The sequence below is a fragment of the Solanum dulcamara genome, chromosome 7 (assembly GCF_947179165.1).
Source record: "Solanum dulcamara chromosome 7, daSolDulc1.2, whole genome shotgun sequence".
Taxonomy (NCBI): domain Eukaryota; kingdom Viridiplantae; phylum Streptophyta; class Magnoliopsida; order Solanales; family Solanaceae; genus Solanum; species Solanum dulcamara.
In genome coordinates, this window is record NC_077243.1 from 43,180,181 (window position 1) to 43,206,081 (window position 25,901).

The following is a 25,901-nucleotide window of genomic DNA, read 5'->3' on the forward strand; positions in this document are numbered from 1 at the left end:
GCCAGTTAGTTTATTTTTCTCTACTATAAATTTGTATCTCTATGGATGAATAAGAGTGTACAATTTTGGTACCAAAACTTACAGTTTCATTAGAAATTAGTGTAATCTTATGTTCAACACAAATTCTCATAAAATTTCTCAAGTGTTGTAGAGGATCGCTCTCCCAAGGGTTACAAAATAGCCCTTCACTCTTGAGATCTCTATTAGTCAAATCCTACAATGGGAGTAATGGTATCTCGGGTTGTTCAGAATCAGATGATATTGCAGTTATCCATCATATGATCTTCAAAGCGTGATGGTGTGGAAGACGCTTTGTAAACTGTGAAGGTCATCTCTTCATCATAGACCCTCATTGTCATCTTTCCGGCCTTTACATCAATCAGTGCTCCTCCAGTGGCTAAGAAGGGACACTTTAGAATGACTGACATCCTAGCATCTGCTTCAAAGTCTAGAATTATAAAGTCGGAGGGGATAACGAACTTTCCCACTCTTATGAGCACATCCTCAATTACTGCATCTGGTGCTAGTTGAGATCTATCTGCTAATAATAAGGTGACGTCGGTTGGGAGTTGTTCTCCCAAGCCAAGTGCCTTTGAACAAAGTTAAGGGCATTAAATTTTGCGTCAGATCACATAATGTGTCCAACATTCTTTTCACCAATTTCTTCGGGAGGGGTGAAACTCCGTGGATCATCAAACTTTTCAGGAAGCTTGCTCATCACTCTTGAATTGCACTCATCAGTAAGTGCTATTGTTTACTATTTCCAATGCCTCTCTTGCATGCCATTATATCTTGTAAATACTTTGCATATTTTGGCATGTCTCTTAATTCATCTACCGGTATGTTGACATGTAGTTGTTTGAAAATCTTGAAAAATCTATTAAAACTGGCCTGCTCTTCGGTCTTTTTCAACTTTTGAGGAGTTGGTGGAGTACTCTCAGGAGTAGGCATAGTTGCATAAGGCATTCCAGTCTCTTCATCACCGAATACCTGCTCTTCACTCATAACCGGATCTTGTGCGATCATAGCTTCTTCTTGTGGTTCTTCAATCATCACCACATAATCTTGATATAACTGACTGCTCTGCGCTGTGACAGCCATGCATTGACTCACATTACCTCCCTCTACTTTTGGATTAGCTATTGTATCACTGGGGAGAGTGCCCTTCTGCCTTTGGTTTATTCGGATGACATCCAACTCAGTTGAGTTTCAATATGTTTGTTGGACGTAGCATGAGAATTTGCCACTTGTCCCATAGTAGCAATATCACTATGTAGTTGCTGCATATTGCTTTCTATGGATTCTACTTTCTTATGCACGCAGGACATCATCTCTTACATTTTAGAGCTCATGGAGTCACTTATGGATGGTTGATCTGCATTTTGGTGATCACCTAGGTGTGGGACATAGATTTGCGCTTCTGTAGTGGAAGCCTTGGTCCCAATTGCTGTGGTTACTATCTCTCCAACCTACATTCTGCTCCTTGTTCCAACCTTGATTCCCTTGACCTTGCCGCGAAGATCCCTGATTGGAACCTTGGTAATTCGGATGGGAATCTCCCGAGTGATTGTTCATAGAGCAAGCCTTTTCTTCGTAAGTCTGGAAAGCTTCCTCATTCGTGTACCCTTGATCATTAGAAACCACAACATATACCTTCTGGGTTGAGGAGCCCATTACATGCTTGTCAATATCTCCATCTGTGCCATCAACTGTGCCATCTTTTCTCTTTGGCCTCTTCTCTAAGTATTTCTTCTTTTGACAACTTTCTTGTTGACACACTACTAACCACCTCGACCTCTCTGGTGTGCCAAGCCCTGTTCGTCTTAGTCATCTGGCCAAGCATAGCACTGGCCTCATCATAAGTATGGTCCCTCAGTGAACCCTCTGCAATGTTGTTGCCACAGACTTGTTGACTGCATCTAGTGATCTGTAGAAACTTTCTAGCAAAACCTCATTTGGTAGCTTATGATTCGGACATTGAAGTACCTTCTGTTTAAATTCAAGCCAAGCCTGGTAGAGTGCTTCACCTGACACTTGTCTGAAATTCCTAATCTCATCCCTAAGTTGGATATGTTTGCTTGGAGGAAAGAACCTCTCCAAGAATGCTTCTGTGAGATCTACCCAGGTAGAAATGGATGCTTTTGGCAACTCTCCTAACCATGTAGTTGCTTCGCTAGACAGAGAGAATGGGAACAACCTTAAGCTATACCTTCTTGAGAAATACTCGAGATGTTGTATGCTAGACACACCCCAACAAAGTTTAAGATGTTTGATCGGGTCTTCAAGAGGTAGACCACCGAACAATCCTTTCATGCCCAGTAAGTGCAACATCACGTTGGTGATGTTGAAAGTTGCGTTTCCCCTCAGCGATGGAGGTCGAATGGCCCCTACGTGACCCACATGTGCAGCAGCCTCAACTACTGCTTTTTGATAATTTCGCCATCCATTGCGAAATTCTGCTGCAGATGCATGTATGTGTTTTCAATTTTTGGATCAAATGGAACCAAGGGAGATCCTTGACTCTTAGTATGAGGCATAAACTTTGGAAAAACTTATGATGGACAAAAAAAACTAGTGTAATTTGCAAAATAATAGCTACTTATTGAATTTCTACAAACTATAAATCTCTTAACTTCACTTTTTGGTAACAACGTTAGAATTTTGATGTCGCCCAAACTACACCCTCAATTAAGATTAAAGCGGTTGATGTCAAAATATAGTAACCCAACAAGGTTAGGGTCGAATCCCACAGAGAGCATGGTGAGAAATCCTTATAATTTCCTGTCAAAGTTCAAGAATAGGGAATTATTAACTAACTATTGAGTTTGTAAACAAGAATTCAAGATGAACTATTAAAGTTCTTAGATATCGACATTCAAACAAATAATGTACTATCAATTCATTCAGGCGTGTTCATTCTGCAAAACTGACAAATCTATAAATATCTTAAAGCCTCTCGATCCAATTAAGAAAATACCACCTTAATCCACACTGGCACTTGGGTGTCGAATTAATTTGCTCATTCGTTACATGCCTTAGGTTAGCTATCCTATCTTTAGCTCAAGTTATTATATTGAGGTTGGTTGCTTCAAATTCTTGTTAATGATTTCCCCCCTTAATCTTAACCTCTTTTGTCAAGAAAGACAGAATACATGCGAGTTCTTAATGTTTGCAACCATTAAAAGCAAACTTTACGAAAGAACCTTAATACATAATGATCACCCCTTCATGAGAAGATTTTAATGTGCATAATCTATTATCATCATCCCTATTCTAAGTTCCATAACCTAGTTATGAGTTTAGCTACTCGTAATTAGTTGCAAATAACAACTAAAGAAATTTAAACAACTAACAAACATATATATAAAAGAAAGTAAATAAAACCTTTGATTATTGTAGCTTTTGCAAGAATATCTTGTTCGTTCCACAATAATCTTCTAAAAAAACAGTAATTAACCCTAAAGCTAAAAATGTTGAAAACTTTATGCTATTAAGAATCCCTAACTTCTATGACTAATAGTAATCCATAAGAATAATTTGTAACCCTACAAACATCATCATCATGACATATTTATAATAGTAGGGTAGGAGTCCTAATCCCGGTTGAACTTTGCTTTGACATGGTTAACATCAGTCCGACAAACAGGGGATCGCGGTGCGGGGCCCATCTGGTGGCCGGTGGGGCGCTCCGCAGGGTCCATCTCAGACTCGTGCTTCCTTATCCATGCGTTACAAGTTCATCGCAAGAAATTTTTAATGTCTAAATCTCGGTTATTAGACGGGTGCGGTGCAAGGTCCATTGTGCGGCAGGCACCCTCGCGCCATGGACTTCATTATTTCAGTATTTTTGGCTGTTTTAGTCTGGGGCATTTTGCTTTGCGTTCCGATCCATCTCTTGGGTATTTCCTTGTTTTTGGCCTGAAATCAACCTAATCATATCTATTAGCTCATCATAACAAATATACAATAAACACATGGATATTCATAAAATTATACTCAAAACTTAGCTAGATCATGGGTAAAACACAGTGATTGCATGCCTAAATTCACCCCAGATCACCTGTTCATCTGCATTGCACTTCAAAGCCTGTGAAGCAACAACTTACTACTACAGTCTCTTATCAGCTCCTAAGGGTGGCCACACCCTCCACTTGTACATGCAAATATAGCATGAGTACTGTCACGACCCTGGCTGCCCTTCCTTGGACCCTGCGCATAGCGAAAGCTTAAGTGCACCGGGCTGCTCTTTTACTATCACGACCTGACCTAGGGCCTAGTCGTTACATGGCGATCGAAACCCCGATGGGCTCCAACCAAACCTCTTGTACATATCATAAGCATACATAAGGTAAAATACAAAAGCAGAAACATCATAAGAGAGTCTAAAACCATGAATAGAAATCTGAAAATGTCTTATATCAACATAGACTCAAACATACGTCCAACTAGATGCCTTTAAACATGAGTATGGGCGGGTGCTAAGACATGTCCCTAGCTCACCCTCAATATACAACGTAAACAAAAATCTTTTGAAAGGAAAACAAACAGTAACCAACTTGAAACTAGTCCCCGGTCAATGAGGACTTACCACAACACCTTCGAATAGGAACGCCTAATAGTTACGTGGACGATAAGGATCTTCAACCTCAACCCCTACATTATGAGACAATGTAGGCAAAAAGTATGCATTAGTACGTTGGAATGTACTAAGTATGAGGGCGTGACATGCAACGTAAATCATGGAATGCAAAGGTCAAGTAAAACACATGATAAGTTGGAATACGTAAAGTCATGAGAAAATCATATTGACCATAGCATTTAAAAACATAAATTCAAGTCATAACATACTTAAGAGATCATACATATGTGGGATAGGAACCATAATCGGCAATAAGACCATGCGAGCTATAACATGGAATCTGATGATCCCCACATCGAGAAGGGAGAGGCTACTTTGCCAAGGTAGACTCCTAATCATGAACATGTGCTATTTGTGGATCCACTAGCTAGGCCATAAAGGCAACCTACGGTGGCACGCAGTTTATGGGACATGAGGCTGCTACTAAGGCTTTTGGTAGGGCCCCCACCTCAAGTCCACTCGGTGCTAAGTTAGATCCCACGGAATACATACATAACATAAGATCATAATATCATATATCATAGTCATGATCATAGGCTTGAAATCATAGAGTAGCTCATTTTCATAACATACTTGTAATGTGAGAATTGTCCTTTCATCATTAAAATTATTTTTGCATAACTCATATTGTTAGGCCTTAGGTCATCACATAGGGTCCTAAGTCACCTTACTTCATAACTTGCATGAAATTCCATAATTTGAGACATACTTATAATTCATGATCATAATGGAAATACATAGTCATAATTCATACTTTGAAAATTCATGACCATAGCTTGAACTTGAAATTAGGGTATGACATGAATGCATGATCAATTGACTTGAAAATCATGAAATTAACCTGAAGATATGCATGATCATAAACTTTATATCAGCCCATACATAATTCATATAGATAATATCCTTTAGAAGTATAAATCAAAATACTCATAATTTACATCATGAGCCCTAGAAATCAAAATAGGAGAATTTATGGAAAAACTCTTCAATTTAATTCAATAACCATCAATTTATATCAAAATAGACTCATGATCATACCTTAAATCAAAATTCATGCAATTGGAATAGAAATCACAAAACCCACAAAATACAATACTTTAATTTGATAGAAAACCTTGAGAAATTGATTGGGCTTCATGGATGAAAGGATCCATGAATCATTACCCACATAACTTGAGTGAGAACACTAATTAATTTGGAAGAACTTGAGAATTTTGATGGAGAAATTGAGTAAATTTGCTTGAAGTCTTCAATGGAAACCCTTGAGAGTCTTTTTGTGGAGAGAGAAATATTTGATAGATGAATTGTAGAAGAATGAATAGAATTAGAGGTTAAGGTTAATTTATAAAGTTGAATTAGGTCCTAAAAACGTCTAGGTTCATTAACTAATAATTTGGAAAAAGTCTAAAACGCCCTTAAAAGAAACTACATCGGCCGGAACTGCTTCCCAGGTCCGCGACGCGGTCCTGTCGCGGACCACACTGTTTTGTGGTTTCTTCGAAAATCCTTCTTCCGATCTACGGGTCCTAAAAATCCACCGAGACCATTTTCCCGCAGGTTTTGACCCCCTGATTGATATTCCGAACTCGGATTTTCCAAAAAGATTAAGGATAATGCGTTACATGAGCGGCCTATTTCCAAGGCATTCTTAAGGTATTTTGTGGGCATTTTTGAGGGATGTTACAAGTACAATAAGCAACGTGTTCCCACTAAGTTTTATCGACCCTCCCCAACAAAGTAGTGATGAGGATTGGCTCGAAATACTTACTCAACTGGTTCAAATAAGATAAGATCTAGATAGATAAACAACCCAATCAGCATGTAATAAGATGCATGGATCAGTATGCACGTCTAACATATAATATGATACGCATGCAACACGAGACACGAGTCAGAATCAAATGAACATGATAAAGAGTCCACTTTTATCTATAGCTGGTGCTCTCACCACATTTGCACGCACACTGCCTGGTTGCACAGAAAAGTACAGTCACTCTAGAGGGACGAATCCATATCAAACTCTACACGAACAACTCACGTGTCATAAGTCGCTTAGAAAACTCACATTCCTCAACCAGATCTATGTTAAATCCAATATGCTAATTATAACCATTTGTACAGTGTATGCCAACAACTAAACATGTAATTTGTATGCGCATAGCTCATAATGTTACTCTAGCATGGAAATGATGCCTCATAACATTATATCTAGCATGAAAAGATGCTCAAATAGTCATACAACAAGTAAAGCATAGAAACAAGACAAGGTATTTCATAATACCCCCAACATCACAACATGCAACCACGTTATCCACATATGTGCTCGTCACTTTGCATATACGCTATCTCCATATACACAACATATAGCAAACAAGTCAATTTGGGAAAACATTTCTCATTAAGGTCAAAGCCTTAACTTACCTCTGTCTGAAGCAACTCTAGCCCTTTCAAACTGTCTTTCCACTCCCCAAATTGATCACACGAGGTCGATCTGTTCAAAAGAATACTCTACAGGTTAAACAAGTCTGGTGATACCCATATTGCAATTTTGGATGAAGTCGAAGTCAAAGTGAAGTAAAAAGTCAAACCTGAGCTCCGTGGTCAAAATTCAATGTTGATTACATTTTCTGATTACCCATAACCCTATGAGTCCAAATCTTCCATTAATTTTTATCTCTGATGTCAATTGGCCCTCAAATGTATAGTTTTTATGCTCTTCAACCAAGGAAAAAAATCCCCAATTTCTACCTCAAAGTCTCACGATTTAAATATAAAATCAGGCGGGTAATCAATATCTTACAAAGGAGGAGTTTAGATCACTTACCCAAGCTTTTGTAGATGAAATCCTTCTTTGATTCAACTTTCAAGCTACCCCGAGCTCCGAAAAATCCAACAATGATGAGGTAAGCTTAAAATCTCATTTTTGCTCATTTTTATACCCGACACAGGTATTAGCACGATCAGGCTCAATATGCGTGATAGCACTGGACGTGGGACAAATTACTCTGTGCGATTGCGCCTTGCATGCCTTGTGCGGAATGCGCAGCCTGCGTGCGATAGCACTGGCCTACCTGGACCTCCATTCAGCGCGATGGTGCTCCCGTGATGCGAAATTCCTTCTATGCTAAGGAAAAATAAAATCCTACACAGTCCAGATCTGGTTTTTGCTACCAAACCCCATCCAAGTCCCTCGCGACCCAACAAAAACCACCCAAACATGTCCTTAATGGTCAATATGCCTTCAACAACGTCTCAAATCACATAATTGAGTGTTTTCACCAAAAATGAGGAGTTGGGTTGTCACATATTGTCAATTGCCAAATGCAACCCTGTGTATGACACTCATATTCTTGTCTGTGCAACCTCGAAAATGACATATTTTGTTACTGCTAACAGCATCTTAAGTAATCCATGAAAATACATCCATAAATCCTTTAGCACTTCCAGACTAGCAGATCTTCCGTTGAGAAACTTCTGGAATTTACAGAGTCATCTAATGAAAGCATACACAACCATTTCATTTGAATGGTTCTTGATAAACGATAGAAAGAGATGATAGATGCTTCTAATTTTCAATTGGAGACTTACTCATTATCATCATCTGAAGATTCTACTTGTTTGAAACACGAAAGGAGGTTTTCCAGTTAATTGTTTAAAGTGAACTCCAATTTCATGCTTTGAAATTTTTAGGTTATTGCTGTGCTGGTTGGAGGAATATCTATCTTGGCTGGTCATATTACAGCAGAACAACTTACAAAATTCGTATTATACAGTGAATGGTTGATTTATTCTACATGGTGGGTAGGGGACAATTTTTCGTCATTGATGCAATCTATTGGGGCAAGTGAGAAGGTTTTTCAATTAATGGATCTCGGTCCTAGTGGTAAATTCATTGACAAAGGTAAAATCATTTTGCAAACTAGCTTCTTGTTTCACTTACCTATTCCTGTATTTATATTGAGTATCTTGGTGGGACAGGACATTCACCCAATAAGAGTTTAAAACTTCATTCTTTAATGGCTGGAAGAAATAAATGTATAAATTTTTTGTATTTAGTTGTTTAGAGTTTGGAATCCCGTATGTTTAAACATATAAAGTGTGATGAGAATAGAACATTCAGTTGATATAGCATTAAAAAGAAAGTAATAACTGATTGCATTCTGTGAAAGAGACATTATCTTGAGATGGTTCAATAGACAAACTACGATCTGCAGTTTGAAATTGATTTTTTTAAGTACGATTATTGTAAAACAAGTCACTTCTGCACATTTGGATTGGAATTTTCAATGCTTGTTCTTCATTTGTTAAGCTTTCCCTTTTACTCCTTTGGTTGCTTATAATCTGTTGGCTATATTTTCTCAGTTAAAAAATTTAGCTATTAATTGGTTTTAACGGTACTTTTAACACACTGCATATCCCTCAGGCAACCTGAATCTTCTAATGCCCGAAGTATATGCAAACTGAAACTAGGCACAATATAGACTCACCAATGTAGGAGTGCGTTCATCCTTTGGCTTTCTCCAAAGGGTCCATTCATGTTGAAAGAATGATTTTATGCATTAGTATTTCAGTTTTAGGAAATTGTTCTCCAATGCTGCAAATGGAATACTTTTGAGGAATAAATCCTAACAAATACCGTAAATTCTCTCTGTATGCTTAAGTTTCTTTGAGTAGCTTTATGAAATTGTCCAGCTTTTTGAGACATGACTTTTATGGAAGATGTTTTTCAAAGATGGCTCAATTATTTGCTGTGTTCATCTGAAATTTAAATGGTACAAGATGGTTTGTATATTATGGGGGTGAAGGGGGAGGCAGTGGTTTGTGTATAGAGGTACAGATTGTTTAGGAGTTCATAAAAAATGTGTGATCTCAACTACAGATGGATAGAGTGTACAATCACTTTGCTTCTGCTCATAAAGGACGTTAGTTTCTCTTTGATGCAAAGTTTCATCCAAACATTATTGCTGACAGTTTAACCTACCTAAAATAAAGACCTTTTGATCGGAGGTGTAAATTTCCTTGCAAGTGCAGCATGAAAACTTATATCAACTGAAATAGCTCCATTCGTGCGACACATACTCTGAAACGAATGTTTCCCAAATGCTGCATATTTTCATCCTGCTTTGTGGATTGTTGTAGGAGCCAAGATGGAAGGATTAGCAGGACGCATTGAATTTGTGAATGTTAGTTTCTACTATCCTTCAAGAGTTAAGGTATACTTATCTTTTTGATCTCACAGCATGTATAACAACTATTCCTGTTGATGAGACTCAAATACACTCAACACTTGAAATCTCTTCTTATTTGCATCTGTTTATTTGTAGAGCTTTTTATCTGATAAAAGATTAAAATATTCATGTGGTCTGTCTTTGCCTCTAGTAAGAGAGAAATGGTCTTGTTGAAAATATGTCTCACGATATTGCAGAATAAACAGCTAACTGCATTATCATTTATCTCTAAAAGATTTCTTTGCAGAAATTCAATTTATCAATAACTAACTTTTAGTATTTTAAATTATATTTTTTATTAAAGTCATATGTGGCTTGAATTTAGGAGTTAGTTTCCTCTATCTTTGGTATTTGAAATTTGCAGATAAGTTAGTAGCATAGTTTCTATGTTTTAGTTAGAAATTAAAGCTATAAATGTATGTCTTTGAGTTATTAATGAAATAATTCCCTTTGGCAACATTGCAATATTTTTCTATCAGTATTTTTCTCTGTTTTTTTTCCCTAATTCCTTTAAAACCAACAATTGGTACCTAGAGTCATTTTTTTGAGACCTAGAAAAAGATGACCACTTATTTGTGGCAACATGTTTTTCAACCAAGAAGTCTAATTATTTAATGATTGACAGTGATTGTACAAACCACATGACATATAACATAAGTCATTTAAAGAGTTCATGTCTATGAAAACAAGAAAGTTAGGATTCGGAATGGAGGCTATATTCCTTCAAAAGGACAAGGGACTGTTGCAATCAACTAAGTTCAGCCACAAAAATAATTTCAGATGTCCTTTACGTGCCTGATATTGATAAAAATATGTTGAGTGTTGGCCAGCTAATGGAAAAAGGATTTAAATTGTTATTTGGAGACAGTATCTTTGATTCCACTAAGCATGAGATTTTACGAGTTGAAATGAGAGGTAATAACTTCTCTTTTATCAGAAGGCTGAACCCATCGGTGGCCTCCTAAAGTTGACGTCAACTTTCACTTAAACACCTTAACTAGACTTTGTTCACTTTAGATACCTCATGCCACTCCCCGCTGTTTCATTTTGACACTTTTTGCTGATGTGGCAAAGTGAGTGTGATGCACTCATTAATGGTGCATGGGAGGCTTATTTAGCCTATTTTATTTTATTTTTTCTCTTCTTCTTCCTCATTTTCAGCCAGTACTCTTCTTACATTTTCTCTCTCAAGAATTTCTGGGCTTCATTCCAATTTTCAGACTTTTTCTATTATTTGCGTGGGAAAACATAATGTTAAAATTGTTGAGCACAATACGTTATACATATTTGACCTCACTAGTTTAGAGAGAAATTGTAAGAAGAAAGGTAGGAACAACAATCTTAACTCCTCTTTTTTTAATTTTTTTTAAAGAAATGGAGAATAAAATTAAGTATAAAAAAAAGAAAAAAAAGAATCTGCATTATTACTTCTCAAATTTCATATTTACATATCTAAACACCAAACGAAATGAAGAAATGGGAGAAATGTGCAGTGAAGAAGACGATGAAATCGAGTGGGTTTTGCGAAAAAGACCATGAAAATGGAGGAATATGCCGGAGAAGATAACTATGTGAATGAAAAAGGAGAAATTTGAGAAAGAAGATGACTATGTTGTAGTGAGAAGTTTAATTTGATGGAGAAGATGACGGGGGAGGGGGATGAGGGGTTGGAGGGGAAATCTTATTTTAATTGGTCAAAACCATTTAATTTATTTGACCCTTAATTTTTTCTCTTTAAAATAAAATGGCATGACCTAATTGGACCTTTAATCCACGAGGACACGTTTGGTCAACAAGCGCGTAGGGTCAACAGAAGATTGTGAAAAAAGTGTCAAAATGACACAGCAGGGAATGACATGGGGTGTATAAAATGAACAAAGCCTAGTTGAGGTATCTAAGTGAAAGTTGACGCCAACTTTAGGAGCCACCGATGGGTTCTGCCTTATCATAAAGAAGATGAACACACGCCAGAATTTTTTGACAATCAAGAGCTGCAACTTGGAGACTTGGATCAGGCTAGCTATTAGACGAAGATAAATTGACAAATTTATTAACAAGGTCAATTCCAATGAAGACTACAATCTATAATTCAGGATCCAAGGAGGAGTATTGAAAATATGCCTCAAGATAATTGCAGAAATAAAACAACTAGCTGCATTATCTCTAAAAGAGTTCTTTTGCAGATATTCAGTTTATCAGCAGCTAGCATTTAGGATTTTAAGTTACTTTTATTAGTGTGCTATGTTGCTTGAAGTTAGGAGTTAGTTTCCTCTTTCTTTGTTATTTGAAATTTGCAGATAAGTTAGTAGCATATTTTTCTGTGTTTTAGTTGGAAATTAAAGCTTTAAATGTATGTGTCTGAATCATTAATACAATGATTCCCTTTGAAAACATTGCAATATTTTTCTCTGTTATTTCCTTAATTACTTTTTTAAAAAACCAACAGGTCTCCTATGGCCATTTACAAATTTGAATGGGAGAAAATGACCTTTCTCAGATCTTTTATGTGTAAAACTAAAGATCTCTTGTAAAAAAGACATAAAACTAAAAACAAATATGTTAAGGACCACAAAACCAATTTACCCCAAAGGAAGTGGCATCATCATCTTTTCTCAGAGATTAGTGATGCTATGTAAAGTTTACACTGTTGGTCACTTCATGCTTACTGGTATTGGAAATGTATGTCTACACATAAATTGCAAGTTTTTTTTCTGAAAAAAATTAGACTTCCCATTCCTTTATTCATTTCTTTCTTGTAAAGAGTCTTTTGTAGCCTATTGAAGTTGATTTTGCATCCAGCAGTTCTTATATAGGTTGTCATCATGCATGCACACATAAACTTATATAATTTCAGCACATAAATATGAGAGTTATGTTGCCACTTCCCCCTGTCTAAGAATGATTGTATGCGCAATTTCCTTGTCTCAGACTATACTGTGATCATTTGAAGATTTGGGGTATGAAACTGTTGATTTTTTGATTGTGAACAACTTCTTTATCGTTTCATTTTCTCGTTGAATTCATGTATATACTTCTTAGTTATTCCAGAAAACAGAATTTCGAGGCTACAATTAGAAAAGCTTACACTTTGCCTACTGAACAGGTGCCAGTACTTCAACATATTAACTTCATGGTCCATCCCGGTGAAGTAGTAGCACTTGTGAGTTCTTTAATTCTTGGCTGCCAATCTGAAATTTATTCTAGCTACTAGATTCCATATTTATGCATGCAACTTCTAAGATCAAATGACATGATATGCTTAAGGCTACAAGTTTCAAAAGTCTTTCTTTCTTAAACTTTGTGTCCCCTCTTAACACATTCGCTTAAAATGGGACGGAGGTATTATCACTTTCCCCTTTCCTTTGAACTTATGGAATTGCTTCCTTATGTGATCCTCATGATTAAATTGCTCCTTTACAATTTCTCAAGAAGCATGTATTTTCTCTATTATGGCCATAAGGGTGTGACACAAAATGGTTGCGGGTGTAGAGTGACTTTGAGGTTACTAGTTCAAATCACTTATATGGGACGAGTCCAAGCATGCATCCTAAGAATTTGCTTATCCTACATCAACAACAACAATAACATGAACAATTATGCCTTAATCTCAAACAAGTTGGGGTCGGTTATATAAATCCTCACTGATCATGTTTTTTTTTTCCATTTAAATTCGACTCATGTCATCATCATACCAAATAAAAGTAAAAAGTAAAACTAAATTGAATATAATAACAATAATGATGATGATGATGATGATGTCTTCATATTTTTACCAACATATAAATCTATGATAAAGTCAAAATACTCAGAAAAGAAATAGGTTCAAAATCAACGTACTAACAAAACAAATAGCCTGTTTGACCAAGCTTCTGGGAAGTCAAAATAATAATCATCATCATCATAATCATCATCATAATTATCATCATCATAATTATCATCATCTCCATATTTTTACTGAAATATAAATCTATGATAAAGTCAAAATACTCAGAAAAGAAACAAGTTCAAAATCAAAGTACTAACAAAACAAATAGCCTGTTTGACCAAGCTTCTGGGAAGTCAAAAGTGTTTTTTTTTCAAAAACAACGTATTTCAAAAAGTTGAGGCGTTTGGCTAAGTTCTTAAGAAAAGAATAAGTGCTTTTGAGTTGTCATAGAAGCTATAGAAAGTAGTTTCCCATAAGCACTTTTAGAACATGGGCTAAGCACAAATTACTGCTCTAATATTGGCAAAAGTACTTTTCCAATTGAGTAGCCAAACATAAACTGCTACTCTCCAAATCATAATCATAATCATCTCCATATTTTTACTGACATATAAATCTATGATATGGTCAAAATACTCAGAAAAAAATAGGTTCAAATTCAACGAACTAACAAAACAAATAGCCAAGTTTCTGGGAAGTCAAAAGTATTTTGTTTTCAAAAACAACTTATTTCAAAAAGTTGAGGTGTTTGGCTAAGTTCTTAAGAAAAGAATAAGTGCTTTTGAGTAGTCGCAGAAACTATAGAAAGTAGTTTCCCATAAGCACCTTTGGAACATGGGCTAAGCACAAATTACTGCTCTATTATTGGCAAAAGTACTTTTCCAATTGAGTAGCCAAACTGTCACGCCCCGGGAGGGTACCCTAGGCGTGGCCGTCACTCGAAGACCATTGCTGGTCCCCAAGTGAACCACTTGGTCCAATCACACATCCGTTCATATCAATCAATCAGTGGAAAGTTTAAAATAAAGAAATAATTTAGTGGGCAATCCAAATCAACGATCTAACTCAAGAAAGAAAGGCCATGGACCAACAAATCAAACTCCAATCTTTGTCATTAGAAATAGTTTGACAAGAATAATTCAAGGAAAGAAAATACTCAATCGACCCATCACTATCTAGTCTATGAAGCCTCTATCACTACTATCCAATTGGTGCCAATGACATGTTCATGGCTACCTCAAATCAAAATGAAAAGGGCTAACTCGGCACAAAAATAACATAAGCGGTGTCCTCCGAATGTAGGAAAGGAATCACCAATACGCTGAGTGTGTATAGATCCTCAATGGGGCTCCTATTGACGATCTCTTAAACCTGTCTCTGCATCATGAAACGATGCAGGTTCGAATGGACGTCAGTACATGAAATGTACGAGTATGTAATATGGCAGAATGAAACATACCTCAAGGAAGAATAACGTTGGTTCAAATATCTCTAATCAGAAAGATAAGAGAGACTCAATCAAAGTGTCATAAGTCTAAAGTAAGAATACATTTTTAGACAAAGACCAATCATATACCATACAATCCAATCCAATCATGTACAATACAGTTCAATCAAATCATTTACAATTCGATCCTTTCCAATCATGTATCATCCGATCCAATCCGATCATATACAATCGGCTCAATCCAATCATATACAATCCGATCTAATCCAATCATACACAATCCAATCCCATACCATTCTATTCAATCCAATCACATATCACCTAATCCGATCCAATCATACACAATCCAATCACATATCATCCAATCCAATCCAATCATGTATATTTCGATTCAATCCAATCCAATCATATGCAATCAACTCCATCATAAAGTCAAAGGACTCAATTCAATAGATATGCAAATTAAATTATGCAATGTTTTTACAATTCAACCCAATCATCTACAATCACAATCAAACCAATCATATCAAGCACAATCCATTTAATTGGGAGTTTCTCTAACCGACAACTATCACCATATGAGCGAGTGATAGTACAACAAGCCGACGTTGTTGCCACGTCCGTTCATTCCTTGCCAGGGTATGAACGAATCATCCAATCATGGATCCATCAATCAATCAAGTCCTATCATTTCAGGATAGTAATTTAGGAAACATCCAACTTTAACGTTCCAATCCTCTCCTACGTTTGGCGACGTAGTTTATTGGTTCGAGTATGGACTATACTCTTATCCAATTTGGTGCTCGATACTCCTTCCAAGACTCAATATGCTCATATCTATCAAGTGAGTGAAATACTCAAAATACTCATTTAGTCTCATTGGACTTTTTCAAAACTCAATCAAATCTGGCCTCATTGGACCTTCTTTCAAATCAACTCATCTCAATCATCAAAGTCTTCTCTTTGAATGTTTGATACCATCTCAACTCAATGAATGCTGAAAATATTAGATGTCTTTAAAACAAAATTTCAACTCCTCAACTCAAACTCAAAATAGACATTTTTATGTAAAAATGCTCAACTCGTTTATACTCAAAATACTAATGTTCAAGAATAATTAAAAGACTTCTCAAACTCAACTCATGCTTAGACTCTTTTAAATCAAAGATGAAAATAATCATTTTTTAAACTCAAAGTACTCAATTAAATAGTTAATGCAAAATGTTCACAAATCATTTATTTAAAACTCCTTCTCAAACAATCATTTATACTCATATGACTCCAATCAAATCAAATTATGCAAATCACACATCATGTAGTCACATTAGACTCCAATCCATTTCATCTCAGAACATCATCATCAACATAACCTCTTCATCAATCATTTTTCCTTAGTTAAATAAACAACATTCACCTCATTCATCAAACATCATCATTCACATCATCATCAAATATCATCATCACATCATTGTCAAACATCTACTCCAAAATTCTTATTTAGTTCTATGTTCAATTTATAGAGACAAATGGACATTCTAGCTCTACCAAGGTTTCGTTCCTTTTTATGCCTTTCACATTTATAACTACCCCAATTCATTCTTTTCATTCCAACCAATACATACACACAAAACCATCAATCTCAACCTCATGACAATTATGACAAAAGAAATCTCATCTTAGGTTCATGTGAATGAATACATGAATCCATACTCTCAACAAAACTCAACTCAAGAACACCATCAATACATATTAATTTATATACAAAGATCCATTTGTAGTCAATAATATGAAAGATAACTATTTAATAACTCAAGTCATGAAAATCATCAATCAATTAATAGTATATAAAAATATTTTATAGTTTAGGAAAAATTCAAGAAAATCTTCATAGAAGGTTCAAGCCTTCCACACTCTTCATCCGACACATCTATGGGGCATATGGAAGAACTCAATCCATATTTTAGGTTAGCCTTACATACCTGAAAATTGAAGGAAATCAAGACTTGAAGGAATGACTTGAAATCTAACTCCTCTTCTTCTTCTCTAATTTCTTCTCTCCAAGTCTTCCATGCCTAAAATGAGGAGAAAACCCTCCTTGGTGTGATGAAGAACTGATTTTTTTGTCCCAAAATGGCTAGGGTTATATTTGGGATGGGTGGGGAAAAGTCCGGAATGATCTTCATCAAAGAAAATCTGGAAAACAGGTTAAAAACCCTGCTGGCGCGATAGCTGGCACGTCGCGCCAGCACCCAAACTACTGAGGCTAGTTGCCTGAAATTTCTGCAGTGATAGTCTGCGGTAAAATGGTCATAACTTTTGACTCCAAACTCCAAAAAATGCAATCTTGGTGGCGTTGGAAAGAAGACTCAAAGACCTTTAATTTGATAGGTGATGGGCCACCCAGTTCATTATAATCTAGGAGATATGCTCGTTTGAAGTTGACCCTTATACTAACTCATCTGAAAACTTAATCGATTGGAATTCTTTGGACTCGGTTTGGTGTTAGAGATCCCTTATGACCCCTAAACACATCTAACACACTTCAAATACTTAGAAATTGATCCTAACTCATATATAAAATTACAAGGCCTTCGGTTCGAGTCTACACACACGTGAAGAAATGTTCGAGTCTTTGCAAAAACATTTCCGGGGTGTTACACAAACATAAACTGCTACTCTCCAAACTACTTTTTTTGAAAAACACTTTTAACAAAACACTTTTCAAAATAAACAAATTTCGAAAGCTTCGTCAAACATGCTTTAAAACCTATTTTCCAACTAGTAGATATCACTCCTACAAATTTTTTCTTCCATTGTGCCTTATCTTTAACTAAGTCTCCATTGATTCCAAGAAATTGTAGGCCTTGTAAGTCTACTTGCTTCCATGTAATTTTAGGTCTACTTCATCTCTTTTTAACACCTTAACTTACCATAGTTTCACACTTATAGACCAGTGCATCTATAGGCCAACACAAGATATAACCAAACAATCTTAAGCGACCTTCTCTCGTTTTATCGTCAATCCTTGCTACTTGCACATTCCGACGAATGTGATCATTTTAATTTTATCTAATCCTATATGACTGCACATCGATCTTAGCATTCACATCTCTACAACACTCATCTCATGGATTTATTGAAAGTGGTAATTTAGGATACATTTTCGGTCTTATAATTGTTTTGTTAAACTTGCCTTTCACCTTGGTTGACATCATTCTAATACATGAAACTATAGGAGCACTTCTCCATTTGAAACATCTTGTTTTTATTCTACGGTAACATCTTCATCTATCATTCCATTCTTCTAAAACAAGTCTAGATATCTAAATTCATTCCATTTTGGCACCGCAATCTCGTCTTGTCTCACCTCAATTTCGCTCTTCCCGTGATGTCTAAACTTGCACTGCATGTACTTGGTACTACTTTACTTATCCTAAAACCCCTTACTCTCTAAAGTGTGTTTCTCCATATGATCACAATCGAATACGCGGAAGCAAATATAAACAAGTAAAGGATAGGATTAGAATATACCCAAATATATGTGCGCAGTTAGAAATAAAATAGATTTGTGGATATTCTCCAACTATTTTTTATGGGTATAGATTTGTGTATATTTATTTCTCTACTCATTAATTTGAAACAATGACTGAGAAGTGAATGTCATCTGTTGTTTAGGTTGGCCTAAGTGGTAGTGGAAAAAGCACTCTGGTGAACCTTCTCCTCCGGCTGTATGAGCCAATAAGTGGGCAGGTAATTCTTGTCATGTTTGATATAATAATATATTGTTGAATTATGACAATATAAAGCAGAAGGGAGCTTTGGCCTAATGGTAAAGTTCTCTCTGTGTGGCCTATAGGTCACGGATTCGAGTAGTGGAATGCCATTGATGCTTGTGTCAGGGTAGGCAGCCTATATTACATCCTTACCCTTACCCTTTGTGAACTCGGGATGCTTCTTGCATTGAGCTTCCCTTCTTACAACAATACAAAATAGACCCTTCTTGAGGAATTTGCAGAAGCTTAAATCATACTATTAAGAAGCCTTTGAGAAAAGCAGTGACCTTTTGTTCCACCTTACTTTCTCAAATAAAATGAACTTCTTTTCCTAACAACTTGTCTTGGATTTGAAGATATGTATTGATGGCTACCCGATTAGAGATTTGAACATCAAGTGGTTGAGGGAAAGAATTGGATATGTGGGACAGGTTAGCCTCATATATTATTATCCTAATTTGAGTTTTGTATGTCTTCATAATATCATGTTACTAAGATATTTTGTACAGGAACCTAGACTTTTCCGCATGGATATTAGCTCAAACATAAGATATGGCTGTAGTAGAGATGTCAATCAACAAGATGTGGAATGGGCTGCCAAGGAGGCTGCTGCCCATGACTTCATTTCATCTCTACCCAATGGCTACCACACAATTGTTGATAATGATTTGCTCAGTGGAGGCCAGAAACAGCGAATCGCTATTGCTAGGGCCATTCTTAGGAATCCAGATATTTTAGTACTTGATGAAGCCACTAGTGCTCTAGATGCAGAGAGTGAACACAACATTAAGGTAGATCTTCTAAAAGTCATTTAACTGATAGAGACTGTTGAATTGCCCACTAAATATGCATTTTCAATCTCCATAGGGTGTGCTTCGTGCTGTCAGAAAAGAACTGAACTCAAAGAGAACTGTCATAGTAATTGCACACCGGTGAGTTGCCTTTGTTCTTTTCAACAGAACCAAGTACTAGCTTGTAATATTGATAAATTTCTATCTACAGGCTTTCGACAATACAAGCTGCTGACAGAATAGTTGTGATGGAAAGCGGAAAAGTTGTTGAGGTAGATATTATGGCTTTTAAACTTATATAAGGACAGCAGCTAATAATAACAGCGTCATTTAGTCTCCTTTCTTGTTATGATCGTTCTATGCTCTCTGATTCAACCTGTGGCATTCTAACATAGCAGCATCACATTAAGCCTCAAATAAGACTACTGCATTTACCATCATGGGAGTGGTCTACTCTGGGATTTTGTTATGACACCAAAGTTTGTGTACTTGTAAACAAAGGTCTATTAGTCTATAGTTGTCCATTTAGGATCTAACAAGTAGAAACTGAAGTGTGGAATCTTGCAACCTGGAGGTTCACATTCTTATTCATATCTACCTTAATCTTATAAAAAATATAGTTGTCTACTGCTCAATTTAAGTTTCGGTCATATAGTATGTGTTCTTGCTTTGATCACTCTAGTAATCTCTGACTTGGATGATCAACCTCTGATGTTACTTTTGCTACATTCAGATGGGTAGCCACAAAGAGCTTCTCCTCAAGGATGGCTTGTATGCTCGATTAAGCAGAAGACAGGCTGATACTGTGGCATGAACTCATGCAGTTGACTGACATAAAGGTTCTGGTTGATTCTTTGGCCTACTAATTTCCTGATGGACACCACAGATGGGTTGGTATCTCTTTAATTTCACAGGAAATTTAGCAGTGTCTATACACTGGATTTGATATAACCTTCTCAATGAAGAGGGTAATATGAGATTAGTTGCAGATCTTGCAGTTCAACCATCTCAAATTTTCTCAAGGGAGCAGGTTAGCTTCAAAGCTTTTGCTGCATCACCGGCCAACGCTATAATCAATTTGAGTTTTGATGTTGCTTAATGTATAACTGACTCAAGGGGTGTGAGTGATGTATAACTTGTACAAAGGGTAGCAGAGAATTTTACGACAAAGAGCAGATACTGTTGATCCATGTAAATGACTCAAAAGCATGTCATTCTGGTTCTATCTACTAGAGCTGAAATTGAAAGGAAACACAAGCTCTTCTCATGATAGAGAAGCATATTTGTTTATTGTATGATTGTCTTAGATATTTTTAATTAAACTTGAACATGGTTTATTGGTGAAATTAAAAGAAACAATTTAATATATGTTGCACATTTCAGAATAAGAACTAACCATGGAAGGCAAATTCTACCTTTTCCAAATCAAAATTCCAATTTAACGTTTTTGAAATAATGTCACGCTCCAACCCTTGGTGAGGACGACAACCCTATATGAACACACAAACCTTACATATATTGTATCATATATTGATTAACAACTGACATGCCATAAAAGAAGGAAAACGTGTCTTACAATCATGCGTTTAACTGAAACAACGGTATATGCATGAAAGAGTTGTTGGCACAAGACACCTGACTGACAAGGATAAAATTGACGCTGACGTAACATTTGTGTACATGTGACACTATCTGTAAAACTCCAAAAATCCTAACTTAGATCAGTCCGAAAAAGCCCAGGAAAACGTTAGAAATTCTTTGAAGTCTGTGAACTACGACCAACATCTATGGATCATAGAAGGAACTACGTGTCGTAGGTGGGGCTCGTAGAGCACTCCCAAACTAAGAAAACATTTAAGTTTTCTTCCATGTTTTCTACGGATGGCTTCTACGGCCCGTAGGGGTTCCTACGGACCTTAGATAGTGCCCGTATGAAAAGATTAGAGACTTAGAACTCAGTGTGTAGGACAAAGGGCTTCTACAACCCGTAGAAGTGGTCTACTGGCCGTATAAGGTTCTGTAGACCAAAGTCCTGAAGACTCACCTCAGTGCCTTTCCACAATCAAGGTCTATGACTTGTATAAGGATCTACGACTCGTACAAGGGTTCGTAGACCCAAACCTCAGGAGACTCTCTGTATGCTTTCTACGACTCCCTTGCATGACCCATAGAAGGGTCTACAGACCGTAGAAGGTCCCGTAGACCCAACTTCTGAAATTCCAGTGAGCTCCAATACTTCAAGTGAACTTCTACGAGAGGGCTCCTATGGCCTGTAGAAGCTTCTACGGGCCGTAGGAGGTACCCGTAGACGACCCTGTCAACTTTTAATGAAGGATATTTCCGTCCTTACCCCCCCTCCCCAACTAAAATCCTGGACATTTTGGGACCAAATTAAGTCCCATATCGGTATCATTCGACCCTTCTCATAATCAATCTTAAGACTTAGAGCGAGGTTTCAAGATGAGAAAAGCTAGGGTTTCAAGAGCATTCATCAAGTTCTTCAAGTTTTGTCAAGAACATTGTTCTTCCAGGAATGTAAGGCTTCTCGTAGTGTTGGACTAAGTTCGTCCTCACGCCCTAAATCTAAAATTCAGTCGGTAAAAATATAAGTCTAGAATTCCATCAAAATGTTCCATGAATTTCGAGTTGAGTTATGTTTCACATATTAAATTCTGAGTTATCTTATTTATCGAAATTATGATATTATATGCTATGGATTTCTTGGAATCATTGTTCATGCTTTGATCGCATGAACCTTAATTGTTGATAATTTGATTTAAAACTTTTTGTGCAATTATTTTCATGCATTGATTTTGGATATTAAAGTGACTTCACGAACACTTTTAAAATCTCATTAAAAAGGATTTTTAAAGAGTACAAATGGTTCTAGTTGTATCATTTTGCAGTGAAGAAAGAGGTACTATTTTGAAAAGAGCATAAATGGTTTTCGAAAAGCATCTCAATATAGTATAGAAAAGTAAAGTTAAGATCTGTTTCCCTAAAGAGGGCTTTTGAGTATTAACTCAACATAGATGATATATGAGCATTTGATATTTCTTATTTTTGGGATTAGTATTGAGCACCAATTTGGGTAAAAGTTCTTATAACTTGAAGCCTCATAAACAACGTGGCCAACGTAAGATAAGATCGTACCATAATACGAACGACTCCTCATTGCCTCTTTGAAGGCCTATTAGATGGATCCGTAAGTTAAAGTTATTGTCCTATATCTAGGCAAGGTATAGGATGGCTCTGACAATGTGGGCCGGACATTGTATCATCTTGAGGCTCATAGTGATGGTTGTCGCTTAGAGAAACTTCTCAAAAAAGTTATCTTATTTTAATGTTTTGTTTCTATTGCATATTTCATTGTAGAGTTTAAATGGTTTAACTTCATGTTTATGTTTCAGTTTAGTTGAGTTATGTTTAACCTTTAAGTTCAGTTATTTGTTTCACTTAGCTATATTACATATCATACTTTTCATGTATTGACATCATTCGATGCTGCATCTTTGCATGATGCAGATACAAGTATTCAGTATCATCAATAGGCGCATCATTGAGATCACTCATTCATCAGCTTTGGTAAGACCTCCTTTCTCTGGGGGAATTTTTTCGGTTATTATGATTATTTTGTGTACTAGTAGTCATTAGGATTTTGAGGTAGCCGGAGGTCTTGTTCCAGCACCGATCATCAGTTAGTAGAGGCTTCATGGACACAGTTAGAGGGTCAATTTAATGTTATCTTTTCAGATGTTTTGAAACACTTTCCAATATTTATATGGATTATTTTTAGACAATTGTTTTAACTTATCTTTAAAGGTCTAAATGCTCATCTATTGAAGCTTTTGTGTGTCATATTGAGTTGCTTGTTCCATAGTTAGCCAGGCCAAGAGTTCGTTTGGGATAAATAATAGTTTTTGAGTGTCGTCTACATCCAGGGTACATCTTGAGGCAAAACAAACTTGATATCAGAGAACAAGCTTCAAGAGTCTAAGATGTCTATGAAGCCATGACTAGTAGAGTCCTCCTTATTAGTGTGAAGCACACCACATCTATAATGAGGAGGCATCAGGACATTAGGAATTGTATCACTTCTTTCATACTCTAGTTCGTGCGATAGAGTTTAACTCTATAAAAGCTTATCCTAATTCATACGTTCACGTGTTACAAATCATGCCTCCAAGAAAAGCGGTCGGGTGCCTGATGCAAAATAGGAACGGAGGACGTCTGACTATGCAGGATGAAAACCAGCAAGAGCTGCAACTTCCTATTAGACCAAGGGGTCCAGCTGTACCTGTTGAGAAGCCACCTCATGCTGAAGTTACTAATGCAGAGTTTCACAATGCCATCGAGGTGTTGTCTCAGACTATGGCATCATAGGTTGACCGATGGGGGAAGGCTGACAGGATGCTCCAGACATTTCAAGGATTTGTGAGTTTTTAAGAATGAATCCACCAGAGTTTATCGGGTTTGGATTCAATGAGGATCCAACGAACATTGTGGTTGAGCTTTAAAAGGTGTTTTAGGTTATGCATGTTGTTGATGTAGAGTGTGTTGAGTTGGCTGCGTATCAGCTCAAAGGTGTGGCGAGGTTATGGTTTGACTAGTGGAAGAAGACTAAGGGAGATGATGCACCATCTTAAGCTGGATTGTGTTTTAAAATGCCTTCTTAGGACATTTCTTTCCCTAAGAGTTAAGGGAAGGAAAAATAAGAGAGCTCTTTAACTAGAAGTAAGATTCAATGTGTGCAGGAGTACAGTCTCAAGTTCACCTACTTGTCCTTCTATGCTCTAGAAATGGTAGCTGATATAAGGAGCCGAATAAGCTTGTACATATTAGGACTCTCTCGTTTGTCAAATAAGAAGGGTAAGACAGCTATGCTGATTAAGGGTATGGATATAGCCATGCTAATGATTCATGTCTAGCATGTTGAGGAGGATAAGGTGAAAGGTACGGAGGAGTTTCACAATAAGAGAGCTAAGGAATCAAACCATGAGTCCCACAAATATAGGGTTGGAAATGGAAATCGACCATCTTTTCAGCAAAGGTAATCTGGACATGCACCATCATCGGCCACTGGGCCCATATTGAGGAGCACAAATGATCAAAGGTCTCAAAATTTTAGAGCTTAGGGTTTCTCATTCACAAGAAACGTGGCAAAAGGAGTTTCTCATCTTGTGATAAATGTGGTAAGTCCCATTCGGGATAGTGCCATGCTGGCACTGATGGTTGTTATAAGTGTGCCAAATTGTGTCACTTTTCTAGAGAATGTCCGATGTGGAAGAAAGGTAATTAGGGAAGTAAGGCCCATTCTTCTTCAGCAGCACCATCCGACAAGGTTGCCAAAGGGGGTCTACTTTTAGAATAGGTGGAGGTTCAAACCGCCTGTAGGCTATGGCTAGTCTCCAAGATCGGGATAACTTGCTAGACGTCGTCACTGGTATTCTTAATGTATTTTCCCTTGATGTTTATGCCTTACTTGATCATGGTGCAAACTTTTCTTTTGTGACTCCTTATATATCCATTAAGTTCGGGATTGATCTCAAACGCCTTCTAGAACCTTTCAGTGTATCTACACCAGTTGGTAGTCTATTCTTCGTAAGATAGTCTATCGAGATTGTACCATCTCAGTCTATCATAAAGACATCATAGCTAACTTAGTCGAGTTATACATGGTGGATTTTTATGTTATTCTAGGCACGATTAGCTTCACGTATGTTATGCCTCAATTGATTGTAGAACCTGAATAGTCAAGATCCAGTTTCCTAATGAGCCATTCTTAGAGTGGAAAAGTAGTCCAGTAGTGCCTAAGGGTCGTTTTGTCTTGTACCTTAAGGACAGAAAGTTAGTTGCCAAGGGATGTATATATAATATTTTCCGAGTTAGAGACTCTAGTGTTAAGACACCATTCCTTTAGTCAGTTCAAGTTTTGAATGAGTTTCTTGAAGTCTTTTTCGATGATCTACCTAGAGTCCCTCCCGACAGAGAGATAGACTTTGGGATAGATGTCCTTCCTGATAATCATCTTATCTCTATTCTGCCATATATAATGGCCCCAACTGAGTTGAAAGATCTCTTAGATAAAGGATTCATCAAGCTGAGTGTCTCACCATAGGGTGCTCCCACCCTATTCGTGCAAAATAAAGATGGTTCCTTTAGAAAGTGTATTGACTACCGTCAGTTGAGCAAGGTCACCATACAGAATAAATACCCTCTTCCCAGAATTGATGACATTTTCGGCCAACTTCAGGGTGCCACTTGTTTCTCTAAGATAGAGCTCAAATTTGGCTATCATCAGTTGAAAGTGAGAGAAA

General features: G+C 36.8%; 1 protein-coding gene across 2 annotated transcripts in view; it reads left to right on the forward strand.

The window, feature by feature from the left end:
* The window catches only part of LOC129894076 (ABC transporter B family member 26, chloroplastic), a 37,160-nt gene extending 16,210 nt beyond the window's left edge, over positions 1-20,950 (forward strand). The window contains exons 10-19 of one of the 2 annotated variants that reach the window (XR_008767613.1): positions 8,330-8,540; positions 9,779-9,852; positions 12,971-13,027; positions 18,696-18,770; positions 19,150-19,224; positions 19,303-19,584; positions 19,661-19,725; positions 19,796-19,856; positions 20,318-20,474; positions 20,574-20,950. Coding sequence is in view for 1 of the 2 variants with exons in the window: in XM_055969585.1 (XP_055825560.1) it covers positions 8,330-8,540; positions 9,779-9,852; positions 12,971-13,027; positions 18,696-18,770; positions 19,150-19,224; positions 19,303-19,584; positions 19,661-19,725; positions 19,796-19,856; positions 20,318-20,398 (981 nt within the window). In the remaining variant the exon portion in view is untranslated. Of the gene's footprint in view, positions 1-8,329; positions 8,541-9,778; positions 9,853-12,970; positions 13,028-18,695; positions 18,771-19,149; positions 19,225-19,302; positions 19,585-19,660; positions 19,726-19,795; positions 19,857-20,317 lie in introns of both variants that reach the window. The other variant, XM_055969585.1, reaches the window with a different exon arrangement.
* The last annotated feature ends 4,951 nt before the right edge of the window (positions 20,951-25,901 follow it).